The sequence below is a fragment of the Macaca nemestrina genome, chromosome 7 (assembly GCF_043159975.1).
Source record: "Macaca nemestrina isolate mMacNem1 chromosome 7, mMacNem.hap1, whole genome shotgun sequence".
Lineage (NCBI taxonomy): Eukaryota > Metazoa > Chordata > Mammalia > Primates > Cercopithecidae > Macaca > Macaca nemestrina.
Genome location: NC_092131.1, coordinates 7,221,427 through 7,239,170, shown reverse-complemented (window position 1 = coordinate 7,239,170; position 17,744 = coordinate 7,221,427). Strand labels below are relative to the sequence as shown.

The following is a 17,744-nucleotide window of genomic DNA, read 5'->3' as shown; positions in this document are numbered from 1 at the left end:
AAGGTGCAAGCCTTCACCAGATACTGAATCTGCTGGCACCTCAATCTTGGACTTCCCAGCATCCAGAAATGGGAGAAGTAAATTTCTGTTATTTATAAATTGCTCAGTCTAAGGTATTTTGTCCTAGCAGCAGGAATGCACTAAGACAAGGCTTGCAATTTGTGTCTATAAGAGTGGATTTGTCTACTTCCTTTTTTAGTTCTGTTAGTTTTCCTGCGTTTGTTTTGAAGTTGTTACTAGGTGCATACACAATTAGGATTATTATGTTCTCCTAATGAATTGATTCTTTTATCATTGTGAAAGGACCCTCTTTTTTTTTTTTTTTTTTCTTTTTTTGAAACAGAGTCTCATTATGTTGCTCAGGCTGGTCTTGAATTCCTGAGCTCAAGCGATCCTCCCACCTCGGCCTCCCAAAGTGCTAGGATTACAGGCATGAGCCACTGCACCCAGCCATGAAAAGACCCTCTTTATCCCTTTATTCTTTACTTTGAAATCTGTTTCGGTATTAATGTAGACATTCCTGACTTATTTTAATTATTGTTAGCATGGCATATCTTTTTTACTTTTAACCTATTTGTATCTTTATATTTAAAGTGTGTTTCTTTTAGGCAGCATATAGCTGGATCTTGCTTTCTTATTTTAAACCTGTCTAACAATCTCTTCTTTCGAACTAGGGTATTTGTCCTGTTTTAATTTATTGTGATTATTGATATGGTTGGGTTTAAATCTACCACCTTGCTATGTTTTTTTATTTGTTCCATCTCTTCTCCCCCAACCTTTTTTTCCCCTTGGATTAACTTAGTATTTTTATGATTTCATCTAATTTTTTTTGTTGATTTGTCATCTGTGGCTTTGTGTTGTGGAGTTTGTTTTTTTAAAAATGATTGTCTGCCTTTAAGTCATATTATATATCTTTTTCTGTAAGAACGTTACAGCAATATACAGATTCTCAATTTTTCCCCTCAATGTATTGTGCTGTTGCTGGCATACATTTTTAACTCTTACATATGTTACAATCTCCGTAATACGTTGTTATTATTTTTGCTGGAAGTAGCCAATAATTTTAAAATATTTTAATAAGAAAAAGGTATTATCTATTTTCCTACATATGTATTATTTCCATTGCTTTTCACTTTTTTGGGTGTAAATTTAGATCTGGTATCATTTTCTTTATGCCTTAAGAATTTCCTTTAACATTTCCTGTATTTTTGGTCTGCTAGTGATAAATTATTTCTGCTTTTATTTGCCCAGAAAAGTCTTTAGTTTGTCTTTTGTCTAAAATATATTTATGGTAGGTAGAAAATTTGGGGTGGATGATTTTTTTTTTCTCTTCCAGTACTTTAAACATGTTACTCAATTGTCACTAGCTTGCTCTGTTTCCAGTGAGAAGTCTGCTGTATTTCTCATCTTTGCTTTTCTGTATGTAATGCATCTTTTCTCTGTCTGCTTTTTAAGATTTTTCTCTTTACCATTGGCTTCAAGCAATTTAAACAATGGGCCTTGGTGTAATTTTCTCTATGTTTCTTAGGCTTTGTTTAGTTTCTTTTATCTATGTGTTTATAGTTTTAATCAATGTATTATAGTCTTTTATTGGTGGGTTTATAGTTTAATCAAATTTGGAAAATTTTTGTTCATAGTTTTTTCAATTTTGTTTGTCCCTGAAACCCCACCCCTCATCCCCCTGTCTCACTTATATTCATATTCAGGTTTTTTGGATTTATTCCATTGCTCACTGATCCTCTGTTCTTCCATATCTTCAAATTTAGTAATCATATATTATGCAATTTCTAATCTATTAGTAGCAGACATTGTTTTATATCACTTCTACATGTTTGATTTGCGTCTTCAAAAGATGTTTCATGTGTGTTATCCTTAACCTTCTCATACTATATTCTGCCTTCTTGATCATACAGTATATAATTATAACTGATTTATTGTTCTTTTCTATTTATTATTATTATTATTTTCGAGATTGAGTCTCACTCTGTCACCCAGGCTGGAGTGCAGTGGCCTAATCTTGGCTCACTGCAATCTCTGCCTCCTGGGTTCAAGCAATTCTGCCTCAGCCTCCTGAGTAGCTGGGATTACAGGCACATGCCACCACACCTGGCTATTTTTTTTTTTTTTTTGTCTTTTTAGTAGAGATGGGGCTTCATCATATTTGCCAGGCTGGTCTCGAGCTTCTGACCTCAGGTGATCCACCTGCCTCAGCCTACCAAAGTTCCAGGATTACAGACGTGAGCCGCCATGTCTGACCTCTTTTCTATTTATTCTATCATTTGTGTCACTCATGGGTCTGTTTCTATTGACAGATTTTTTTTTTCATTATGGGAAGCATTTTCTTACCCCTTTCCAGATCTGGTAACTTTTGATTGGATGCCAGACATTGTGAATTTTACTTGTTGGGTACTCAATATTTTGTTGTCCTTTACATGATTTGAGAGATTTTTTGGATGCAGTTGTATTGCTTGATAATGGTTTGATTTTTCTGAGGCTTGCTGTTAGGCTTTGTTTGGTGGAACCAAAACAGCCTTTAGACTAGGGCTAATTTTGCCTCATTTCTGAGGTAATACTCTTGTGAGTACTCTATCCAATGCCCTGTGTATTTCAAGGTTTTCCCCCTATAACTGGTGGGAAAATGAAAGATTCCTAGCTCTGTGTGAAACTTGGCAATTGTTTTGCTTATTCTCTTTTGGTGGTTCCTTTCCTGGTTTGTGTAGTTTCCTTACATGAATGCACTGATTAATATTTGTGTTATTTATTATAAAGAAAGGAGTGTTAATATCTCTAGGTAAAATCGTGGACTTGTATGGTTTCTCCTTTCAATTCTATCAGTTTTTGCTTCATGTATTTTGAAAGTCTGTTATTAGGTATATACATATTTAGGGTTATTATGTCTGCTAGATGAATTGACACTGTTACATTTTCGTTGTATTCCTCTTATTCCTGGCAGTTTTACTTGTTCTGAAGTCTACTTTGCCTGCTATAAATATGGTCACTTCAGCCTTCATTTGGTTATTTTTAATATGGTATATTTTTTCATCCTTTTACCTATAAGCTATGTATTTTATTATATTTAAGGTGGCCGCCTTGTAGATTAGATACAGTTGGATGTTTTGAAATGTTAATTTGAAAGCCAATTGGACAATCTGTCTTTTAGTTGGAGATTTTAGACAATTTATATTTAATGTAATTATTGCTATGGTTGAATTTGGCCTGTCATTTTATTATTTTATTATTTGTCTCCTCTGTTTTTTTTTTTTTTTTTTTAAAGGAGATGGGATCTCGCTCTGTCACCCAGGCTGAAGTGCAGTTGTATGATCATAGATCACTGCAGCCTTGACCTACTGGGCTCAAGCAGTCCTCCCACTTCAGCTTCCCAAGTAGCTGGGACCACAGGCATGAGCCACTGCACCTGACATATCTCCTCTGTTTTTATTCTCCTTCCTCTTTTCCTGCCTTCTTTGGATTATTTTAACATTTTTATTATATCATATTTTATCTATTAGCTTTTGGGCTATGTCTCTTTGTATTATACCTTTAAATTGTTGCCATAAGGACTACAATATACATGCCTAATTTTTCACAATTCTACTTATTGTTAATATTTTACCACTTCAAGTAAAACGTACGATTCTTCTAGGCCAGGTGCGGTGGCTCATGCCTGTAATCCTAGCACTTTGGGAGGCTGAGGCAGGCGGATCACCTGAGGTCAGGAGTTCGAGAGCAGCCTGACCAACATGGAGAAACCCCGCCTGTACTAAAAATACAAAAATTAGCCAGGCGTGGTGGCATGCGCCTGTAGTCCCAGCTACTCCTGGGGCTGAGGCAGGAGAATCACTTGGATCCAGGAAGGGGAGGTTGCAGTGAGCTGAGATTGCACCACTGCACTCCAGCCTGGGCAACAGAGCGAGACTCTGTCTCAAACAAAGTAACAAACAAACAAACAAAACAAACATATGATTCTTCTAACCAGAGAAGCCTTTTTACCCCTTACCCTGTATGTTAAAATTGTGATATGGGTTGCATCTACATACATTGAAGATCCCCTTCCCAGACAATGCTATATTTTTTTTTTTCAAGAGTCATACATATTTCATATAACAAGTGGAAAAAAAATGGTTTCTTATGTTTACCTAATCATTTACCAGTTTTTGTTGCTGTTCCTTCATCCCTGAAGCTCCGTTTTCCTCTGGCATTATTTCCTGTCAACCTGAGGAACTTCCTTTAGCATTTGTTTTAGATAGATTAGGTCTGTTCATGACAAATTCACTTAGGTCTTCTTCATTTGTAAAGGTCTTCATTTTATCTTTATTCTTGAAAGATATTTTTGCTGTCTGTACAATTTTGGGTTGACACTAATTTACCACTTTCAGTATATTCCACTGTTTTCTGGTCTCCATAGTTTCTGATGAGAAATTTGTGGTATTTCAAATTGTTCTCCTCTGTGTAATTCTTCATTTTTTTTCCCCCTGGGCACTGTCAAGGTTTTTTCTTTGAGGTTTTTAGCAGTTTGATTGGGATATGCAGAACTTGGTTTGTATTGTGTTTTTTCTTTTTAATTTATCCTCTTTGTAGTTGCAGAGCCTCTTGACTTCGTAAATTTGTGCCTTTAACCAAATTTGGGAACAGTTCACTCAATACTTCCTTAAATATTCTTTCTTTTGGGTACTGCTGTCTTTACCTTCTTTAAGAACTCTGTTGATGGCCAGCCGCGGTGACTCACACCTGTAATCCTAGCACTTTGGGAGGCTGAGGCGGGCGGATTGTCTGAGCTCAGGAGTTCGAGACCAGCCTGGGCAACATGGTGAAACCCTGTGTCTACTAAAATACAAAAAGCTAGCTGGGCATGGCAGCGTGCGCCTGTAGTCCCAGCTACTCAGGAGGCTGAGGCAGGAGAATCGCTTGAACCCGGGAGGCGGAAGTTGCAGTGAGCCAAGATCGTACCACTGCACTCCAGCCTGGGGGACAGAGTGAGACTCCATCTTCAAAAAAAAAAAAAAAAGAAAAAGAACTCTGTTGACAAAAATATTTAAGCTTTTGATATTATCCATAGATCCCCATAGCTCTGTTTATTTTTTCTTCAGATTGATCATTTGGGCAGAATGATGGATTTATTTTAGAATGTTTGCTGTCCATGCCCAGTATGTACTCTACGTACTGCCTTAATCCAGTCAGTCTTTGGGTCAACATCAGGAGTTAAAACACAAAAGTGAATACCAATTAGGAACCTCATCTGCCATACTGGTCTTTATTCAAATTTTGACTTCCCTTCCCAACCCACCTGCTATTATTGGCTTTTCAAAGTCTTCAGGTAGTTGCTTTTAAAATTTTGTCCAAAGTTTTTTTTTTTTGTAATTTATAGGAGGGAGAGAGAGAGAGAGAGAGGCATAGTGGGTTTACTCCATTTCAGGTTTACATTAGATTTGTTCATTTTAAAGTTCAGAATTTTTTTCTATGTGGTACATGTTGCATAATTTTAATTGCTATGTCTTCTAGTTTACTAATGGTTTCTTTTGCAGTGTCTCATCTGCTGTTAATCCCATCTAATGTATTTTTTATCTCAAACATTGCATACTTCATCTCTAGAAGTGTGATTTGGATCATATATGTATATATGATTCATTAAAAGTTATTATAACTCCATAACATATGTTTAAGAAGGTAGAGGAAAGACTGACCATGGTAGTAGAGATATGGAAGACTATCTCTATATCTACATATAGTCTTTGTATCATTTATGTAGTCTATATATATACATATAGTCTCTCTATATAAAACATGTATAATCATATATCCAAAGACTACATATATGTATGTGTGTATATATATACACAAGTGTGTGTATATATATACATTCTCTTCCATTCTCTACTTACCAGGGTCACTCTCTCCTCTACCTTCTTAAACATATGTTATGGAGTTATGATAACTTTTTGTGTCTTGGTCTATTATCTATGTCACTTCTGGTCAGTTTAGCTGGGCTTAGGGACTATAATCCAGGTGCAGAGTTTACTGATTGTTTCCACGCTCCTTCTGTGGACAGAGCTGGGAAATATTTTCATTGTGAAGACAAAATATATTACTGTTTATACTGATTTTTCCAATTCAAATTTAGGATTACAGAATTTTCTTTACTTTTTGTTTTTATATTTTTAAAATCTCTTTTATGCTAAAAATTTTAAATTTCCATCTGCCTTAACACATTTCTTTTATATATATTGACACTAACAATGAAACGACTGAAAACACTTTAAGATTTCTTGCAGTTCTCTTTGTTCACAATGTGTATCTAATTAGGCTTTACCACCATATTGCCGTTTTCTATTAATAATGTATATTCAACTAACCATTTAATTTAACCATTAAATTACTGTGCTTCAGGTCTTTTAAAAGAAATCTTATTTGTGCAGTTAAGCTACCAAATCAATACGTGGTTAATTTTGTTTGCCTAATTTTGCTTTCACATTTTAGAGATTGCTTTTTAAGTTAATTTTGTTGCATAATTTAATAAAATGTGTACGTGGGTCCAGAGAAAGGATTGGCAAACTATGGTTGATGGGCCTTATCTGGCCTGTGACCTGTTTTTATATGGTCTTTGAGCTGAGAATGGTTTTTACATTTTTAACCAGCTCCAACAAACACACAGACACACACACACATACAGAGAGAGAGAGAGAGAGAAAGAGAAGTATATATAACAGTGACTATATATGGCCTACAAAACCCAAAATATTTTCTGACTGGCTCTTTACAGAATTCTAGAGTCAAATCTGCAAAACAAGGTGCATTTCGAGAAATCATCCATGTTCCACCTCTAACTCTGTCTCCCCCAGGCTGCTCCCCTCCCTTCCTCTTAAGGCAATCTTATTTATTTACTTATTTTAGTTTCTCATTTGTCTTCTTATTGCTTCTTAGTGGAAGCAAACACACACACATGTTCATATCACCTCTTCTTTACACACTTTTTTTTCTCCCACTTTGGATTTTTTTTTACTGAACAATGTGTCCTGGAGATCACTCCATAGCAGGATATGTTCCTCATTCTTTTTTACAACAGCATAGTGGTCCAGAGTATTAGTGTACCGAAATTTATTCAGCCAGTCCTTTCTTGATGAACATTGGGTTGTTCCCTGTTTTTTATTTTTACAAATAGTGCTGCTTTCAGTGGCATTGTGCTTATATCTCTTTGGGATTTTGCCAGTGTGTTTAGGATTAGTTCTTAAAAGTGGGGTTGCTGGGTCATGCGTATTGCCGAGTAACGATGCATATGTTATTTTGCTCAAAGTTGTGTAAATCCTTTCTGCACAGGGCTTGTACCATTTGCATTTCTGGCAGCCATATGTATATACCTAACACCCCCAGAGCCACATAACAAGGGTGTTGCAAAACTTTTGGATTTTGTTAATTTGATAGGCAAGTAATGGTATCTCTATGTGATTTAAATTTGCATTGCTTTTGTTATGAGCAAAGTGGAAGGACCATTTCCTTTTTTCTGAGCTCTGTTTACTTGCCTGTTTTTCTGTAGAGCTATTGGTCTTTTTCGTCTATTTTTAGGGACCATCTGTATATTACAGATAGTGACCTTTGCCTGTAATAGAAGTGGTAAATATTTCTCCTACTTGTCTTTTTTGCTTTCCTTATTTATTATTTATTTCTTTACTTGCTTGCTTTCTGCCATCCCAAAGTATTTTTTTTTAAATTATTATTGTTTTTATATAGTCCAATTTATTCAACTTTTCTCTTACTGCTTCTGGCTTTGGAGTCATAGCTGGGAAAGTTTTCCCTAGCCCCAGGTTGTAGAGAAATTGGATCGTGTTTTTCCTCATAGTTATGGTTTACTTTGTTGGATGTGAATGTCAGTTGCTTTTGATAGCCACCATCCTGTGTGATTGGCAGCTTCTGCTTTTGCGAGTTTAAACCAAAGCAGTGGGCCCTGTGCTACCTTTCCACTTTGCCTTGCATCTTGGCACTAGAAGAAGACAATACATCTATTATTGAGAGTTGCCCAAGAACTCACAGCTCTATCCGAGGGACTCTAGCTCTGGCTGGCTGGGAAGGAGAAGGTTTACAAGCATCAGGCTCATATGTGTTGGGCATTTAGCTGGGCACATCACCCTTACTTCCTCAGCTGGAGGTCCTGTTGTTACCCCTACTTTACAGGTATGGAGACTGAAGAACAGAGACGGAAGTTACTTGCCCCAGTGATGCAGCCAGTAATAGGCTGCCAGGCTCAGGTCCCCAGGGTGTCTGCCTAAGTACTTGGACCCTCCCACTTGTCATCTCACCCCTGCTCATCCAAGGGCCAGGAGAGGCCCCACCCACCTCTGGGCTCTTGGCTCTTGTGAGGCTGCAGCATGGAGCACAGTCCAGCTGTGCCCCACCTCCCACCAAGGTCTTGGAGCAGCTTTCCTTTGTCTCCAAGTCTGAGGGGTAGGGCAGGGGCTGGCTCAGTCAGGGCCATGGGAAGGACCTGTGAGTGAATGCCATCTCACCTGGGGGTCCTGGGAGAGCCAGTGGCAAAGGCTTTTGTGTGTTGCCTTAGCCCTGCGTGCTAGGATGTTGCTGGGAGCCAGAGGATCCTGGATTGCTTCTTTTAAAGTAGTTGACCTTTTGTTCATTCACTCATTCATTTATGCATCCACTCACTTATCCAGCATCAATTTGACACACCTTACTGATGCCTGCAGGGGGCAGACCCAGTGCTAGCCAAGGATGACCCAGAAATGTGGGCAGCAGGGCATCTGTGCCAGGAGCTCACAGTCCTGTGGCTTAGGCAGGTGGCTGAGGTGGGCAGCTAAAGGAGCACAGGGCTGCGTGTGAGCCCAGAGCAATGCCTCCCCACCTCCTGTCCTTCAGATCTGCATGCAGAGGACTGGCAGCATGGGGTGAGGGATAGCTGGGTGCATCCGCCAGTCCTTTCTGAGGACCAGGAGTACTTAGAGGCTCAGAGGTGCGGTCGGGCCCCTCGTGTTGATGACTCAAAAGCTAGGCCCAGGGAGGGAATGAACCTTCCCCAGGCACATAGTGAATCTTAGTGGGCCAAGATTGGAGCCCAGTGACCATCCCCAACCCTGTGCACCCTGGAAGTGGCAGGAACCCAAGATTGCTCTGGACGAGTCGGCAGCAGCCCAGCGTCACCTAGGTTTGCTGGCAGGCCAAGTAATGGGCAGATTGTAGGGACATAACCCCTGCATGTGTCATGATCGATCTTCTGCTTTCCCTAAGACCATGTCCCTGCTTCTCCACCAGGGGCCCGCAGTTGCCAGAAGAGTCTGAGCGAGGCTCCCTTTTGGATCCAGCTCGTTAGGCTCGGGTAGCACTGTCCCATGCCAGCTGTTGGTGTAATTAAGGTTGCCATAAAACCCACCAGCTAGACACACAAATGGCCCCTTTGCTCTTTCCTGGGGCACAAGCAGTTGTGAAGGCGAGTAAATCATGTTCGGCGGCGATCACTTCAAAGGCCAGCCTTCCATTTGCAGCCACATTATTGGCAGGGATCGCCCATAACACGGCTCTTTTCTCAGCCATTCACTTTTATGACACTCTAATGAATTGGGCCATTTCCATCCATTCTCAGAAATGTACGGAACAACTGTTTTGCTTCTCCTCAAAAACTTTGTCTTGGGAGGCAGTTGGTGCATTGGCAGGGGCATGCAGGTGGTTCTTGGCTCCTGGGCAAGTTGCCTGTCTCTGAGACTTCATGCCCATCGAGAGAAGCTACCTGTGGGGCTCTTGTCATGAGATAACTTATGTGAACCCCCCAGCCAGGGGGCCAGCACCTAACGGGCACTCAGCGAGTGGCAGGGAGGGCCGTCATCTTCCTCATACTTTCCCTGGGTCCGCCTCTTAGAGATCGAAGTGTTGAGGCTGGTGGGGGCGGTGGTATTAAGGCCACGTGGGAGGATAGAGCAGGCACGGGCATGCAGAATCCAGTACGCGGAGGAAGGCAGGCAGCTGTGCCGTGAGGGGCAGCTTGTCTCCCTGTCCTGCATTCAGAAAACTGGTTTTTCCACCCCGGATCATTGTTTAGGCTTCAGGGGGCCCTCTCTGAAATCTCCTTAGTTGAGGGTTGCTTTGGAAGAGGCTCAGAGAAGAACAGTCATCTGCTGTCCACCCTCCCTGAGGAATTACAGAGGCAGGAGGCAGGAAATGACCAGCAGGAGAATGAACTGTGGGTCCCAGGGAAGCCGTGGGGGGGCGGAAGAGGCTCCACCATGCCCCGGCCATGTGACCTTGAGCACATCCCTACCTCTTTCTGGGCCTCAGTGAACCTCATCAAGAGAATGGGTCTCAACCTCCTCCTCCTCTAACCTAAACTGAAATTATGGAGTGCCACATTTAATGTGAATTTGACATATACATTTTAAGGAGGATGATAGAAAATATGTCTGCAAAATTTGAAAGGTGTGAACTCCAATTAAAAAGTCAAGATGGCTCATTTTGAGCTGGTGGGGCCCAGGGACTGAACTGTTTATGCTGCAGCCACATGGTGGCGCCCCAGGAACTGGTAAAGGGACCGGCTGGCCCCTCTGACCAACTTGAGACCTTGCTGTGCTTCCGTGGTGGTGAGTGGGTGCCCAGCATGTTATTTCTGTATTGTAATTAAAGTCCTGTGCTCTGTGAGTTTGTTAAGTGGAGCTACTTGCTAGTCCTGGTACTGGGACCCTTCTCCATCCCCCCACCAGAGCTGGATATTTGAGAGCAGAGGCTGAATGTGATAAAATCTTCTAAGAAAGGAAAAACAACTGCTCGATACTTAATAAAGTCAGTTTATGAGACAGGAGACTGTGAAGTATCGGTGATGATGCTAAAACAATACAAAGTGTCGTTAAAGCTAAAATATGGCCTGTGATTCTGGCTTTATGGTCTGTCCCTAAGCACACTTGTTCCTGCATTACTATGGCTCCTCCAGGGACAACAATCTGGGACTTTGCAAGCTGTGAATTATGTGACATCTTCAGAAGCAAGACCCACTCAAAACATGACCCCAGTGTTGATGGATGTCAATATGCTCTCAAGGTGCCCTTGGCGAGTGAAGGGCCCTTCCCTTAGCACTTTCCCTGGGATCCTGCTGTTCTCAAGGGGTGGTAGGAATGCCTTTCTGGGCCCATGTGGCAATAGAGCAGGGGGGCTGAGAAGTTGACAGACACTAGCCTGGGCGTGGGGCGGGAGGGACCATGATTCCACATATGGCTTGAGGATGCTGCTCAGCCTGGGTGTGTGTGACCCAGCATAGACTTCACTAAACCCGCCTGCCCGCTGAGTCCTTGGCCTTCCCTGGGCAGGAGCCTGTCCGTGCTCCCAGGCCTGCCAGCATGACTGGTGTCCACTCTTGCAGGTGATGAGAAGCTACAAGGCGACCATCCAGCAGACCTTGGACATCCTGTTCCTCCGGGAAGGCTCCGAGTTCCTGAGCAGCACAGATGCTTCCACCCGTGACTCAGCTGACCGCACCATTATTGCCTGGGATTTCCGGACCTCTGCCAAAATCTCCAACCAGATTTTTCACGTAAGAAATCCCACTTGGCATTGCTGTCAGTTTCAGCCACAGAGTGTATCCATGTAGTTCTGATCTATCTGAGGTCCCAGGTCCCTTCTGTGGGAGGAGACTCACTTGACTGAAATCTCCAGGAGGGGGGTAGGCAGGTCTCAACCTACCGCACACATGGAGAGCTTGCTGTGGGCTTCCAGATGCAATCTCCTTCTGCTATTCTTGTGCCAGCACGGCCACCCCACAGTGTAAGGGTCGGGGCGGGGGGCAGTTCAGTCCAGATCAATGGGGAACGTGGCAGTGCAACCTGAGAAACCCCACCCTCCCACTGCCACCACAACCAGCTACTCAGAAGGGATTTCTGGCCCTCAGTGGCATTGGCAGGTGATGTAGCCCAGGAGTTCAGAGCAGGGGCCCCACAGTTAGAACACCTGCATTAAGGTTCTGGATTCACTAGGACCTTCTAAGGCAGAGAGCCCTGGACCTGCTATTTAGCCTCTTTGATTCTCACTTTTTTATGAGAAAATAGTTTTGAGAATTAAGAGAGAGAGAGAATGCTTGTAAAGGGTATAGCACAGTGCCAGGCACAGGGAGTGCTTCTGTACTTTAACTGTCATTACCACCACCACCATCAACATCACTGCCACCACCAGTGTCATCACTGCCACCATCATCGTCACCACCAGTACCATCATCAGCATCACTGTCTCTATACCCACCACCACCACCGTCATCATTGTCACTACCACCACTCCTGTCATCACCACCATCATTACCACCACCGTTATCACCAGCACCATCAGCATCACTGTCTCTATACCCACCACCAGTGTCATCACTGCCACCATCAACAGTATCACCATCAGCATCACTGTCTCTATACCCACCACCACTGTCATCATTGTCACCACCACCACTCCTGTCATCACTGTCACCACCATTATCACCAGCACCATCAGCATCACCATCACCATCTCTATACTCATCACCATCATTGTACCACCACACCACCACCATCACTGCCACCACTGTTATCACTAGCACTGCCACCATCAGCATCAGCATCACCATGTGTATACCCACCACCATCACCACCATCATCACCGCCACCACCATCACCACCATCCTCTTTATCTCCCGTACCACCATCATCATCACTGTCACCATCACCACTCTCGTTCTCACCACCACACCATTTCTATCACTACCGCCATCACCATCATCCCCACTGCCATCTCTGTCACCTTCACTGTCACCAGCATCTCTGTTGCTGCACCACCACCATCACCACCACTCTATCACCACCACCATCTCTGTCACTACCACCAATTGTATCACTGCCACCACGATCACTGCCATTACACCACATCTCTGTCACCACTACCATCTCTTATCAGTACCACCACCACCACCAACACCACACTATCTCTATCACCACCACTGTCACCAGCATGTCTAGCACCACCACCACCGTTCTCTGTCACACCGTCACCACCATGATTGTCACCACCACCATCTCTGTTATACCATCATCACCACCACCACTGCTACCATCATCATCACCACTAACACCGCCATCATCATCATCATCATCTTTTGAGATTTCAACTAATCCATGACTAATCTCCGAATTTAAAACTTTATGTCATGTATATGATATATGTGGGTGTACATGAAATATCTATCCTGTATACACCTTCTTTTCCTCCCTGCCTTTTCCTTGTTCTCAATGGGTTCTAAGTGGCCCTGAGCAAACCTGCTTCTAGATGTCCACTGCAGGGTGTCCCAGGGCAACCCACTGGGCAGGACAGGCAGGACATTGGACCTCTGAGGGTGTCCTGCCTCCGGGAGCCCAGGGGAAGTGAGGCAGATGAAGGTGCCTTGTGCCTGAACTATAGTTACACTGCATGCTGTCTGTGCGGAGGGAACAGGTGCTCAGCCTGGCACCATCACACCGGCAGCTCGTTGTCTGACCGTGGCAGCCTCTGTGCCTCTGATGGGCACATCAGCCTGCAGCTGTGCTTCCTGCTGCTCCCCACTTTGCCCTCTGAGTTTGGGCTCTCTTAGAGAGTGTGGCCTAGGGAGAATAGTTAGAACAAGGTAAAGCCAGCTTGAGGGGGCAGTTTAGGGGTGCTTTCTGTAGGACCATGTCAATGAAGCAGTGAGATCTCGTGCCCCTGTGTTTTGAGGTTTGTGCTTGCATTTCTTTTCTCATTTGGCCACTTACCTCCTCACTTACTGTGCATTTTGGCTGTGTGGGTCCCTGGGCTGGGCTGGGCTGGGCTGTCCCTGAGGACTCACTGTGGAGGTGGCGAGATGGTCATGTAGATTCCTTTTCTATCCTTGTGTGACAAATTACACAAACTTGGTGGCTGGAAGAACACAAACTTATTCCCTCACACTTCTGGAGGCCTGAAGTTCGTAATCAACATTAAGTTTGATTGGGCTGAAATCAAGTTGTTGGCAGGGTGTGTTCCCTCTGGAGTGTCAAGGGGAGAATCCCTCCTGGCCTCTTCTGGCTTTTGGTGACAGCCGGCATTCCTGGCTTGTGTCTGCATCTCTCCAGCCCTCCAAGCCAGCGTCTTCACACCACCTTCACTGTGTGTCACATCTCTGCACCTTCCCTTTGTTTCTTTTTTTTTTTTTCTTTTGTAGAGATGGGGGTTTTGCTGTGTTGCCCAGGCTGGTGTTGAACTCCTGGGCTCAAGCGATCCGCCCATCTCAGCATCCCAAAGTGCTGGGATACAGGCGTGAGCCACCACGCCCAGCCTTGGCTTCCTTTCTGTGAGGCTGCACGTGACTGCATGTAGCGTGACATAGGATCATCTCCTTATCTCAGAATCCTTAATTATGTCTGCAGAGACCCTTGGTTTTGACCCTGTAAGGTAACATTCACAGGTTTCAGGAATTAGAAGATGGGTATATTTTGGGGGGCTTTTTCCTGCCTGCCACAGGGACACAGGCAGGTTGTAGAAGCTGGGGAACATGGAGGAAATTTGGGTCCCTCTAGCCTCCAGAAAGAAGTCCAGCCCCGCCAACATCTTGAGTTCAGCCCAGTGAAGCCGCTTTCAGACTTCTGACTTGCAGAACTGTGTGATGTAAAATGTGTGTGTCTTGAGCCACCAAGCTTGTGGCGATTTGTCATGGCAGCGATAGGAAACCAATGGAGACACCCAGCAAGGGTCTGGCAGCAGGCCCCAGGTCTACAGCACCTACTGTGTGCCCGTCTGTGGGAGGGGAAGCTGGAGCGGAGCTTCCCCTCAGAGCAGAGTGCCGGGTGGGGGTGTCTTCTCTGACCCATTTGTGGCTCTGCTTTTCTCAGGAGAGGTTCACCTGCCCCAGCCTCGCCTTGCACCCGAGAGAGCCCGTGTTCCTGGCACAGACCAATGGCAACTACATGGCCCTTTTCTCCACTGTGTGGCCCTACCGGATGAGCAGACGGCGGCGCTATGAAGGGCACAAGGTACTTCTGTCCTTGTCTCCCAGGCGAATGCTGAGCCCCAGCCCCAAGCCTCCTGGCAGTCCTGGATATGGGCCCCGGGGTGCATGGAGCTTCTGTCTGGGCGGATCCTGCTTTCTGTTTCCTGGGTGAGTGCATGCCATGTGGCCTGCTATCTCTTCAAGTCCCTGAGCCACATCTGGTCCTCACCCCAGGGCCCAGGTACTGGGCAGGAAGCAGTAGTTGGCTCACACAGACAGGTCTCAGAGGTGGGTGGCGGGAACAGGACAGAATGGTCATGGGTGTCATTTCTGCACCCTCCCCTTTCCACAGTGAGGCCAGCCTTGATGGGGTGAAAGGGGCTGGGGGCTGGGTGACTGTCCCTGAGGCCAGACCCCTCAGCTGGGCTGGAGCTGATCTCCCTGGATTTGCTGAACTGGCCTTGGGATGTGAGCCCGCATTAGGGCTCTACAGCCTCATGGGTGGGACTTGGGCTTTGACCTCAGGGAATGGGGTGTGAAGCCCAGCTCTGCTCTGTCAGCTCGGGGCTTCGGCCTGTTCCTCTGTAGAATGGGTGTACTCACCCCAGCTTGACAGGTGCAGCCTACTCACCCGCTGTGTCCCTCTCTGCAGGTGGAGGGCTACTCAGTGGGCTGTGAGTGCTCCCCAGGCGGTGACCTGCTGGTGACGGGCAGCGCCGATGGCCGGGTCCTGATGTACAGCTTCCGCACGGCCAGCCGGGCATGCACACTGCAGGGGCACACGCAGGCCTGTGTCGGCACCACCTACCACCCCGTGCTGCCCTCCGTCCTCGCCACCTGCTCCTGGGGAGGGGACATGAAGATCTGGCACTGAGCTTTGTGTCACTGAACCTTCCCGTTGCCAGCTGGGCTCTGGGACTCCCCTCTTCCTCAAGGGTGTATGAGAGGAATGAGCACAGAGGTTGGCTGTGGGTCCTGGGTACCACCCTCTGAGCCTCAGTTTCCTCATCTGTAAAGTGGGGACAAAAGTCTGTTTGCCTCAGGAGTGTGAGGACTACAATAGTGAAAGCGCCTGGCAGGCGGCCGGCGATGCCTAATAAACGTGTGTTTTGCTATTTGTTAAGTGTTTTCAGCAATAAGTTTGCATTAGCGGCTTCTTCTCACCTCCTTCCTCCCAGGCCTGCTGGAGCTCTGGAGACAGAGAGAACTGTGCGAGCTTGAGATGGGATCATCTCGCTCTGGGGGTCCCAGCAAGGGAGTCCTGAAGTGGGGGTAGTCTGTATCTTTGGTCTGCCCTCAGGGATTCTGTTGGAGCTCAGTGCCCCACCAGCCTCACAGGCCCCAGCCGCTTGCACTCCCCAGGACTGTGGCCAGCTGGGCCCCTGGTTGGCCCAAGCCCTGGGCCCCTTGGGCCGCCTCTTTCCCCACCAGTGTGCGTGCTGCACACGCAGGTGTGCTCACCTGCTGAGGGAGCCTTGTGGAGAAGTGAGGGAGGGACCCTTGAGGAGCCTGGAGGAGCTGGGCTGGGAGGAGGCCTGGCTCCCCAGGTGCCTGCACAGGCTGACTAGATGGAAACCCCAACAGAATTGTAACTGAGGGGCCACTCCAGGAGCCCAGGGATCTGCTGACAGGTGAGGGTGGGGCCCACGGGTACCTTGGAAGGCTTCCTGGAGGAGGCAGACCTCAACTTGGTGAAGATGGTGTCCCTGGCAGGGGAGTCAGTGGAGAAAGGCAGAGAATGTGAAGAGGCCGCCCATGGACCAGAGCAGTGGGGGACGCAGGAGGAGGTGGGCACTTGGCTTTCCCTCCCCCTGATTCTGTCCCCGCTCCACTGTCGCCATAGCAGAGGCAAGGCAAGGCACCACTCCTCTCCCAGGTTCATCTCCGCATCTGTAAAGTGGGGCATCGGAAGAGCCAGCCTGCAGGCTCACAGCTAGGGTCAGAGAAGGTCAAGTCTGTTGGGAGTGTCCTAGGAGGGGGCTGAAGCTGGCCTGGAGCTGGTGGGTGAAGACCTGTGTGTCAGTGTGTCCAGGGGGTCCTTGGGATCCCTGGGCTCCTCTGGAGGAGTATCCCAGACGAGGGAGGAGCTGTGCAAAGGCCCCGAGGTGGGGCTTCTGAGGGCTGAACCCTCCTGCCCGACAGTCACCGCAGAGCCTGACACATGGCAGGCATCCGGGTCTACAGCACCTACTGTGTGCCTGTCTGTGGGAGAGGAAGCTGGAGCTGAGCACTCGGGGTGCTGAGGGCATGGCCCCAGTGTCCCCCTACGGTGCCCTGAGGACAGGGTGAGTGGGATCCCCTGGCCCATGTGGGGGCAGCGTCCTCATGACCCACAGTGGGAGCACCTTCTGTGTATTTCTTTTAGGCTCAAGAACGGCTGTTTCGGTGAAAAGAGTTGCACCCTGTGCCCGGCGAGCTTGGTCACTGGCGAAAGGGAAGATTGCCACTGGCCTGAGCAAGGCGGTTGGGGGTGGTGGTGCTGAGGCTGGTGTGGGAGATGGGTAGTCTCTGCCCTCTGCCCCATGTGGCTGCTGGGGCCTCCCTCTTGTCACGCCTCTGGCGTTTGCCCTTTCTCCTCCTGCTCTGAGAGGGGAGCTCCTGTGACCTGTGGGGCCCATCCCATCACCCCCACCCAGCAGGCTGATGGTGCCTCACGGCCTTTGGGCCCACCATCCCCCTCCCCAGCCTCCTTCCCTCAGTGCTTGCTTGGATGGTATCTTCATGAAAGCTCCCCTCACCCACAGACCCCTTTCCCCACAGAGCCCCCAGCCCCGCTGATGCCCTCCACCTGCATTTGCAGTGGAGCACATGCCCCAGGCTGGGGTTCCTG

General features: G+C 46.5%; 1 protein-coding gene across 5 annotated transcripts in view; it reads left to right on the top strand.

Moving 5' to 3' along the window:
• LOC105467418 (WD repeat domain 25) overlaps positions 1-16,037 on the top strand; it is a 153,409-nt gene extending 137,372 nt beyond the window's left edge. For all 5 annotated transcript variants that reach the window (XM_011717002.3, XM_011717003.3, XM_011717000.3 and 2 more), the window contains exons 5-7: positions 11,342-11,512; positions 14,817-14,957; positions 15,567-16,037. In XM_011717002.3, coding sequence (XP_011715304.1) covers positions 11,342-11,512; positions 14,817-14,957; positions 15,567-15,788 — 534 coding nt within the window. In that variant the 3' untranslated portion in view covers positions 15,789-16,037. The remainder of the gene's footprint in view (positions 1-11,341; positions 11,513-14,816; positions 14,958-15,566) is intronic.
• Positions 16,038-17,744: the final 1,707 nt, after the last annotated feature.